The following is an 11,001-nucleotide window of genomic DNA, read 5'->3' as shown; positions in this document are numbered from 1 at the left end:
ACCTATGAAGTCAATGCCCTCGCACTCATGAGCAAAGAAAATGTGCATAATTTATTGTTAATATTGAATTAACAAACGATGGGTATCAATATGGGTTTGTGCCTGTACTTACATGATTTCTTTTGAATAGTTAATAATATCTATACAGCTGTTCCTCAGTATTATATTTGCCAAGATCAAGTGAAGCCTTTTTTGTCATTTTCAACGTAAGCTGTAAATTAAATGACTCTACCTTCATGTAATAGTTATATTTTAATGTACAACCAATTGTGAATTAGTATCCTAGTTATGAGTTATTTGTGCCCTTTGGCACTCAGCTGTAACATTGTTCACTTGTGTACGACTATCATATTGATTCAAAAAATGCCTTGTAAACATTTTCTAACTTATTCTCCCAATTGATTATATCAATCGAAACATAACACTTAATTGCAAAAAATATTTGCTGGCATATTATTTTTCATATCATAATTAGCTCATATTCAAATAAACGCTAATTGTAAATACATCCTTATCTATGTGTCAGATATCTGCGTTTGAGATCTAATTAAACATGATTGTTAGAATATAATTGATGACACGACACAGATTGATTTAGATAATTATTTTTGTCCACAAAATGCTTTCAGAATATACAGAAAGTGATACAAATTTGCAGTTGCTGGTGCATGGCGTGCATAATTCTACTGAATAGTTCAAATCAAATCGAGTTTGAGCGTCTTACTATACAGTATCAGTCAATCGGAGCGTTGTTGATATAAATGTTTAACAGCAGAAAGGAGAGAAACACAGTTGAAAGTTAACACATATTCATGCAGGAAGGACATCTCAAACTACTTACATGAAAAGGTTTTAAGTTTTGAAAATGTTGTCAAGGTTCTAATGCACGGTATCGGGATTTGCTATAAAGCAGACTTGCAGAAAAGTAATGCAACAAAAAGTAAGTTGGAGATGATTCGTCTAAGACTGACAGGGTGATTCACCTCGACCTCTTGATAAAGACTGGCAAGATAATGCTTCTGATCTCTTGTAAGAACAAAAGTTGCCTTCGTTTAAGATCTCATTCGAAAGGCTATCTCAGACTGTACAGTATTTAGGTAACACAGACACTGCTACTGCCTTTGACTTCTGTGCTTCCATTAATGGAAGGGTGAATTTACAATGTTCTCTTGCTTCGGAAAGGAGATGCCAACCACCCAGTGAGAGACATTTGATGATGAATAGGAGCAAAACCAAGAAGGAATGAAACAGACAGGAAGTTGATTTATGAGTTGGTGTCAGAAAAAAATGCATTTATTTTTTCTTTTAGCAAACTGCATGGTGATCGAATGACCTTTGCAAACGGGGATGGTTAACATGTAAACAGGAAACCCACAATGATCATGTAAATGATTCTGTACTTTCCATTCAGCTACTTTTCAATGCTGAAGATAATTGCTACAGCTGTGCATTTTAGTTTGTATTGCCTCAAGGCTGTGGTCCACAAAGAAAATAAGCCATTTTAAATGTCACAGTGAGAACTCACCGACAGGCAATGAATATCTTACCTCTCTGCACGCTGTTTCAGCTTTTGGCAGGTTTGACTGACTTACTTTAAAATTTCAGTGTCCCTGTGGTGAACGATGAAAGAGAAATTTGATCAAGAGAATTCTTAAGTGCTGAATTATTTTTTGTGACGAAGAACTCTATTATCAAATTTCTGTAAATTAAACAGATTTAGCATATTTCGTCGGTTGTAAAGGGGAACCAGGTGAAAAGTCAATTTACAGCTCTGAGTCAGTATTCAGTCTTCCATCAAAGTGATGGAAACAGTAATTACGTTAATTATAGAATTGCTATTTGCCAGATCATCCTCTGCCCCTCTGTGCAAACTCATTTTTTTCACTTTGAATTTATGACCGTAGTTATAAGCAATTTCATTGCTTGTATAGGTTCTTTCTGTCGTTCCTTCGTTTTTTATTTTTTTCTCCTACTATTGATTCAAGTTTCTTAATTATCAATTTATGTAATTCGTTATTTTGATTTATAGTCATTCCGGAAAAATGATGCTTTCCACACTTCAACCATCAAACCTGCGCTAAGCAGGCAATTTTTTGAAGCTCATCAGAATTGTTTGTAATACACTCTGTTTTCATAGTTACTGTCCCTCAGGAAACGTTCCCGCAGATGCCAGTGCGTCAGATCATCTCAATTGGAAACACAGTTAAGTTGCATTGTCACACGGGTCGGTTGATGTATGATGCCGTTCTGTGGTATAAACAACAGCTGCGAGAACGTTTGCAATTCGTTTACACCGTGAGCAAGCACGTACCTCCAGATGGAAGATTTTCTGGAGAAGTGAACAACAAATCCACTGAGTATTCGCTTGTTATTCACAATGTCCAGAGAAATGATTCTGGTATATATTACTGCTCCAATAGGAAATCGTACCTTAACCCCTCAGTATTCGGAAATGGATCAAAAGTCCTCATAACAGGTAAGAATAGCAACAGACTTACAGATTTCACTATCAATAATCAACAACGTCAATTCATATCTTTATGTTATCTCCCAAAATCATCAGGCCGACCCAAAATAACCGTCTTGTCGACACCGCTGGATGAAATGTTTCCTTTGGAATTTGTCCCATTGATGTGTTTAGTGAGTAACGTGATATCCGATACTGCTGTCATCGACTGGAATATATCCACTTGGGATGCTAAGGGTTGGTCAGATTTTGTGACAGTGAATTCTGCCACGACATACAGTATCATAAGTCACATCAGAGTTCCAGCAGCAGCGTGGAAATATGGTACTGTCTGTACTTGCTCAGTTCAAATCAACTCAACTGCAATTCTTGTCAGTGAAAAGCTCCTATATCAGAGAGGTAAGTATTGAACATCACAGTTGATCCTTCTGGATTAATATGAATATTAGATTTTATTGTGAATAATACTTGCTTTCATCCATTAACGGTGCTCCCTTTCTTTGCATCAATGTCTGTATTTTCAAACAATTACCTCCTTCAGATAACTCAATTGAAATTTAACTAACTGAATGATTATGAGAATCCGTTGTAGTAGATATTTTTTATCTAGCAGGGAATGATGCATGGTCTGACCGTCTTCCATTAAAATGGAAAAAGAATTATCTAATTCGAGTTCACTGCGTTCTGTGATAATATATCTGAATTGTTCTCTGTGTTTCATATCATTCATATCACAGAAATACATAATGTAGCTTAAAACAATCAGTGATTAAAACGAAACTAACATTTATTTAATTGTTCGTTCAATGATCTTCCAAAATATTTATTTCGATGAAGCTATCACAATATTTGGTTGTCTCTATATCTCTTTCTCCCACGAGTATTTAAGAAATCTGCGTGCTTCATGTCCACGTCAAAAGATGTTGTCCAATCCTATCCTATCAAATTAGTTCACAAGCCGAGTTCCTCTTTCAGAGCAACAACAAAAAATAGGTTTTTCAATTATTTTAATTGGTTCAAACATTATCTTCTCATCTCACTACAGTAAATTATTTTCTTGAATGTTGTCCACTGCATGTATAACCATTTGCACTTGAGCAGCATATCAATCTATCATGATTCAAATTTGAGTAAATCAATATTCGTTTGGCGTAAGCCATCGCTTGTTATTTTGCATTGCAACTCTGTGTTTGCTGATGTACGCTTTTATCCTTCGCTTTGGTCCTTATCAGCCTGTGTGAATTTACATATTTTGGACCTTTTTTTATCCACGTAGCGCCAATCACCTGCTATTGGGAAAAAAAAGAGTCCACAAAATATTTCATCCAACAGAGATAATTAAGGATTATTTAGGTGAATATAGTTGTGGAAAGCCAAATGGGTTTTGGATAAAGATTTTGACTTCAAATCGCCATTCAAGTGATGAAAAGCGACAAATTGGGGCGAGGACTGGTTGTGAGGAATGTAACTATTTATGGAACTGATGTAAAAAAAATGTTTCAGGTAGTATTTCTAAGCGAACACTTTAATAGTTAAATGATGAAAGGCGATGTGACCTTTATGTAATTCAATGCATTTGTGCCTTGCGCATCAATATCTTCACACTTCAACATCTTCACCCTTCTCAACAGACAAAAATTATTGTATGGTATGGAAAATATAAAACTGGTAATATGGATGAAACGATGTGCAACAGAAACTAGAAAAGCAGCTGTTGGTTGGAACAGATAAACAGATGTAGATAGGTACAAACAGACGTTTAGATTTTGCGTTAAGAAAGCAATTTGTAGAAATTTGCAAATGTACGTTCTGCCAAACAGGTTGATACTTGCAAAGTTATGTTGTTCTATAAACCGGACACCAGTGAGGTACCAGATGACTGGAGGTTACCAAATTTAGTGACAATATTTATGAAAGCTCGTAAGGAAAAGTTTGGAAACCACAGGTCCGCGAACCTGACATCAGTAGTGGTCGGGTTATTGGAAGGGATCTGAAGATTAGGATTTACCTGTACTTCGAATGGTAAGGAATAATTAGATACTGTCAACAAATGATTGTCCCCCGTCTTCGGTACAGGAGAAATAATTTTTCACTAATTTGATTTTATTTTTTCTCAAAAAGTGATGAAGAGGATTGATGAAGGCGAAGTGGGGACATGATCTATCTGGACGTCAGAAATATTTTTTATAAGGTTCCACACGGTAGACTGGTTAGCAAGATTAGATCACATGGAATGCAGGGAGAGTTAGACATTTGGAAACATAATTGGCCTGAATGTAGAAAATCGAGTCTCGCTGTGGACGGTTGATTTTTGAAATGAAGACCTGTGACCATCGGTGTGCCACAAGGATTGGTGTTGTGTCCCCTGCTTTTTTTCCATTTAGGTAAATGATTTGGATGTGAACATAGGAGGCATGATTAGTAGATGTTCAGATGTCATCAAAGTTGTTGGTGTGGTGGACAACCAAGAAGGTTAACTCAATGTACAATTGGACGTTGGTCAGATGGGCTAATGGGCTAAGGAGTGGCAGATGGAGTTCAATTTAGATTAAGATGACGTGCTGCATTTTTGTAGGCAAAACAGGGAAGGACTTATACAGTTAATGGTAAGGTCCTGGGAGTGTTGCTGAACAAAGAACGTTGAAGTGAAGGTTCACAACTACTGAAAAGGGGAATCGTGCATAGAGAGGATTGTAAAGAAAGCGTTTGATCTACTTGTTAGTTTGTACACTGCGTCTAGTAATTGAAAATAATATTGCAGCTGTACACGACATTGCTTGGACCACATTTGGAATACTCCCTTCTAATCTGATATCTCTGATGAAGAGAGGCTGTGCGAAATTTTAAAATGTTCAGAAAAGATTTGCAAGGAAGTTTCCGTTTTTGAAGAGTTTGAGCTATAGGTAAAGTATTAATAGGTTGGGGTTGATGTTGCCTGGAGTGTCCGACGTAGAGAGGTGATCTTTTTGAAGTTTGTAATATCATGAAGGACATGTGGCGAGTGAAGACCCAAGGTCGTTTCTCCAGAGTAGGGGGCAAAGGTTGAAGTAGGGAGGGGATAGGTTGAAAAGGGACTGAGAGGTAACTATTTCATGCAGAGGATTGTGGGTGTATGGAATGAGTTACCCGAGGAAGTGGTGGACGCTGTTACAATTACAATATCTAAAAGCCATCATGAGGGTTATATGAATAGCAACGTTTGGAGGGATATGGGCCAGATGCTGGCAAAACAAGACTGGATTAATGTGGGTGCATGGACAAGTTGGAAAGAACGGCCTCTTTATGTGCTGTACATCTGTATGACTCTACGATTCTACGATTGTTTCTTTCCAAGCATGCTTCTCCTTCCTTTTTTCTCTCTCCATGTTTTAGTCTGTCTTCAATTTAATTTAATTCAGGACAATTATGAGTTGCACAATCGAGCCAGAATCGCCATCTATTTTTGCATCTCCTAAGTTGTCATCAGCATCAGTTGTTAATGTGCATTTTAGCTGTATCTCTGTCTTCCTTAGAACCACCACACATCACTTGCCTTTTGATGCTTCCTGGGGCTATAATGGTGATGCTTGCCCTTGGCCTGATGCTTGCTGTTTTCATGGGATGCCGCTACAGGAATTTTGACTTAGGTAGGATGTGTCCTTTAATGCTTCAAATTATTCGTGTTCTTGTGTTCTTCTATTCTTACCTTAAGGAACCTAATTAGTGCAATGTAATTTTAACATGATCTAACTGATTTCGTTACATCAGGCAACTGGAACACCAGTGAGAAATCAGAATTTCGATCACAGGTTGCAAAGCAAGAGGTAAGTGCATGAAAATTGATTTTCGTTTTCTCATCAAAATGTGTAAATCCTTACACTACTTTTATGGAACATTTGACAGAAACGATTATGGTGATAGATTATAATGAGTGCAAGACGCCACTATTTATCATTTTACAAAGGGACATAAATAAGCAGAAGAGCAGGGCTGAGAGGTGGAAAATGTAGGTTAAAGCAGAAAAGTGTGAGGTGATTCACATTGAAAGAAGCAAAAGACGTACAGAGTACTGGACTAATTGTAAGATTCATGGTAGTGTAGGTGAGCAGAGAGACCTCGGAGTCCATGTACATAGGTCCCTGAAAGTTGCAACCCAGATTCATAGGGTTGTTAAGAAGGCATATGGTGTGTTACCCTTTATTATTAGAGGATTGGGTTATTGAACCATGAGTTCATGCTGCAGCTATGTAAAACTCTGATGTGGCAGCACTTGGAGTGTTGTGGACAATTCTGGTCGCCTCATTATAGGAAGGATGTGGAAGCTTTAGAAAGGTTTCAGAGGAGATTTACTCGGCTGTTGTCTAGTACAAAGAGAAGTTCTTACGATGAAAGACTGAGGAATTTGAAGCTGTTTTCGTTGGAGAGAAGGTTGAGAGGTGACTTAATTGAGACATATAAAATAATGAGAGGGTAAGACAGGGTGGACAGTGAGAGCTGTTTTCCTCAGATGGTGATGGCTAGCATGACGGCGCAGAGATTTAAATTGTGGGTTGGCAGATATAGGACAGATGTCAGAATTAGTTTATTTAGTCAGAGACTAAATAGGCACATGGAATACATTGCCTTGCAACAGTAGTATACTCGCCATCTTTATTAGCATTTCAATTTTCATTGGATAGTCATATGGATGAAAATGGAATAGCGTAGCTTAGGTGGACTTCAGAAACGTTTCACAGATCAGTGCAGCATCAAAGTTCAAAGGGACTGTACTGCGCTGTAATGTTCTGTGTTGTATGTTCTAAGTGAAAGCAAATTAAAATGGAAATTTTAATATTTAATATCTGCAGTTATATATAATTACAATATATATATTCTATGCAAAGACTGCAGGATAAAAAGAAATTCTATTCTGAGAACAGCCAATACATGTATCGCGATCATGTACGGAAGAACAATGGCATGATCTCGCTGTAATGATTAGTTTGTTTAAAACATGTCATTGGAGAGAAGTGAGAATCATTTACTCTGTTCTGGATTTGTGCCAAGGGGTAAAAAGGCTTAAAATGAGCTCATGCATGAGTACAGACATGACACATTGAGCAGCATGGATATCTGGAAAATACTCATCCATTTCTTCTTATCTGTTGAGATTAATTGGAAATTACAACGGCTATATGGAGGTAAAGATACTTCCAACTCAAGGGTTATAAGGCGCAATTGTGGTATTGCTGTGCACTGTTCATTTATTTCTCAGATAATAACCGTTTTTGATTTATTTCCCAGACTCTTTATGCTCACTTGGCTTTTACTGAAGATCCAATACTTTGATAGGACGAATAATCATGAATTGAAGCACATGCACGTTGATTTCTGACATTGCACTTCAGTGAGACACGCTTTTCACTCATAAGTGAAGAAGCCATTTCTCCAATCTGTGCTTTGTCCATTTGCCCGGAAATTGAACTTTAATTTAGGAGAGCGACTGACACAGTGAAACCTGAAGCATGAATCCATACTCCTTCCAGAAGATTTCATTACCTCTGCCCAAGACAATACACAATTGCCATTAGTGACTTGCCACTTTGAGGCTGGAATGATCAAAATAGAAAAGATTCAGCCACTACTGAGAAAGGTTTTGCTTTGTGTTATTAGATTATTTAACCTTTGCTGGTAAGACGACCATTTATGCAGAATCCAAAATGGCTAGTCAGAAAGTGAGCCCATGTTTCTTGTATGTGCTGTAGAGTTTGTGATGAAGGTGCTGTCAAAGTGCCATTAAAGCGTATGTTGAAAGCATTGAGTGTTAAACTGACGGTAGTGGGAAGAATAACAGTATATTTCCAGGTTATTGCTAACAGAAATTTGGACTGAGGCGCCCAATTTCTTGTGCCTCTCAGCTTTTATTCTGTTAATGGGTAGAAATTGCGATTTGTGTTTTTTTTTAAATGACGTTGGCGAGAGATTTCTGTATATGCTTTCGATAACCTGCTGCCTTTATCATGGTGATAGAGAAGTGCATTTAAAATATTGAATCCCACGTTAATCAAACGATTTTCTTAAGCATAAACACAACCTGTCCAATAACATCTTTGGAGAATGAAGCAGAATTAACTTTTCGAATCGGTTATGAATTCCTTTTTTCCAGGACTCACAGAGGTTAATTAATATTTATTTTTTGAGCTGTTGATTGTAGCAAAAGAGGCGCAACATCAACAGATTTTCAGAACAAAAGATAAAAAATTACTCATAGCGAAGTAGGAATGGAGAGGGAAATTCGGTATAAATAAGGTATGATAAAGCGAAAATAGGTTCTGTCTGTGATAAGCAAATTCAAAAAGGTGCACACAAGATGCAACTATTCTGCCTGTAAGAAAGTCCCCATATTTCCAGTTACTTGTCACAAACTCTCTTCCCAGTCAAACATATTCTTTAATAAATGCAATGAATAAAACTGTAAGCAGCAGAATGTAAACCAACAAAAGTTATGTGCTATATTCCATCGCATAAAATTCATTTACATAACATTATTACGTGTATGCCACATTTTAAAAACATTAATAAGTGAGTACATACTGCCTTATATCCCCCGATATAATCTCGAGTTCTGTATGGAATAACCGGTAAAATATTTGCTTGAGGAGAATGGTAGACTGAGGTATATATGAGAATATGAATTGTGGTGTAATGCATTCTGACACTGTGGCCAACAACATCTCATTGACACGCATTCAACGTCTGGGTAACAGTTTTCACTTTGATCTATCATCATTAAGGTAAAGCTAATACTGAAAGTGTGGCGAGAATTTTCTCAGCTATAATCTACTCCGTATTTACTGTTTTGACAAACTACACTGTGATAGCTAGGCTGGTGCAAACCAATTCATGATTATTATCATGTTTCCTCCTCCTCCCCTTAATGACACTCAGCTTTGGTGTTTATATCAACAATTGCCACGATCTGACTTTTGCAGTTACATCATTCAGAACGAAGCAGAACACTTAGTTCTGGTCCTAAAGGTACGCCTGATAACAACTATTGCATTCCCTTACGCAAAGCATTTTCTGTGCTGTTGCTCACTTCAAAGTTTCTTCCAAGCATTCAACACTTGTGACTCAATTTCATGTGCAATTTACAAATCAGAACTTGAATCTGGTGGGGAAGTTATTCACTATTTGTTCAAATTCAAACTTTCCATTCTAAAACGTTATTGAGACAGATGCAGACCATTGGACTTTTCATTTATGTGTTGGATGGCAAAGGCTTTCATTGCTTCTTTGTAACTTCCTTTAATTTTTTTTAACTTTAAAGATTCGCATGCATTTTATCCTCTCTTGTTAATTGTCATGATGCTGTGGCTTTGAGAGGTTATTAAGTCCTGGTTATTTTGAAGACAGTTTCTAAGGTTCGAGCAGTCTACCAAAGCCAGTCAAGTAAAGAGCTTGTGAGGCCTTGTCTTTTTTTTAAGTTTGAAGAGTAGAGGTGCTGAATCGGTCTGGCTGACTTTCACGACCAGCATCTCCAATCCGCTTTTTCTAGTTTTTTTTAGCTTTAATTAGTTGTTGTTGTAGGCTTGAAGAAGGCGAAGCTATCTAACCTCTTGTCGTTACGTCTAGCAACTGAGGTTTCTCTCTGCTGCTGGGTTACCTGTGAGACAGATGTATTTTTATGAATTTTCGTTTTTTGCTAAAGGGTGTATTTATGGCTCGGTACAATATTAGAACGGTTAATTAATAATTGCTACTATATCTATTGTTTGGTTAAGATTTCCAATAAAATTAAGCTATCCAAAGCTTTTCTTTCTTTTGTTTATATTTTAATTGCAATGTTTGAATAAATTGTGTTTTGCTTAATGTCGAGTATTTTGACCAGTCGTCATGCCAGTGGAACAAAGCACTTTACATTTGACTTAAAAATAACAACAAGTTACGGTCTATGCTACCTTCTTAAAATATTTGGAGAGGCCTGATCTGGTCCATAATATACTAATGCAGGCACGATATAACATTGCCTGCAATATTCACCCTAACTGTGAACTCCATGATTTTTGTTTGTCTATTATTACAGTTGAAGACATCTTTTTCACCGTCCAACATTGAATCTATATAATTAACATCAATTACAAAAAGCAAGTGGTGTGATGATGGCCCCAAAAGTTCACAACTATTATCAAGCTCTGATGGTCAATAAAAAAATGTGTATTCACATATCAATTACTTCCACCAACTAAATAATTGTTGAATAAAAAAATGCCATAATGTCTTGGATTATATCGTTTGCTTTTATTGGGATGCATCGTCCAATTGAAACTATCAAATCATTTCCCCACATACCACTTTTATTAAATCAGCCATCTTTCAAAACATTCAATTCAGTTCACAGAAGTATATCTTGCATTAAGTACTCAATTGAGATTAACACCTGCAGTTGCAAATTTCCCTGAAATACGATTTGCCTGAATTTTAAATGAAAGGACCATTATCAATTAAGAGAAATCACAGTTTATGCTTCGGGTATTTTGACCCTTCCTAGGTTCGAAGGATGGGTCACTGCATCC

At 36.9% G+C, this 11,001-nt stretch overlaps 1 protein-coding gene across 1 annotated transcript; it reads left to right on the top strand.

Annotated features, from left to right (window-relative positions):
- Positions 1-1,517: 1,517 nt before the first annotated feature.
- LOC140453840 (immunoglobulin lambda-1 light chain-like) lies at positions 1,518-10,265 on the top strand. Its single transcript, XM_072548723.1, has 6 exons — positions 1,518-1,577; positions 2,138-2,476; positions 2,564-2,866; positions 5,980-6,093; positions 6,215-6,270; positions 7,730-10,265. The coding sequence occupies exons 1-6, from the start codon at positions 1,535-1,537 to the stop codon at positions 7,772-7,774; spliced, it is 900 nt and encodes a 299-aa protein (XP_072404824.1). The 5' UTR covers positions 1,518-1,534; the 3' UTR covers positions 7,775-10,265.
- Positions 10,266-11,001: the final 736 nt, after the last annotated feature.

The sequence above is a fragment of the Chiloscyllium punctatum genome, chromosome 28, assembly GCF_047496795.1.
Source record: "Chiloscyllium punctatum isolate Juve2018m chromosome 28, sChiPun1.3, whole genome shotgun sequence".
NCBI classification, from domain to species: domain Eukaryota; kingdom Metazoa; phylum Chordata; class Chondrichthyes; order Orectolobiformes; family Hemiscylliidae; genus Chiloscyllium; species Chiloscyllium punctatum.
Note: the sequence above shows the minus strand (reverse complement) of the source record. Positions and strands in the feature narration are given on the sequence as shown.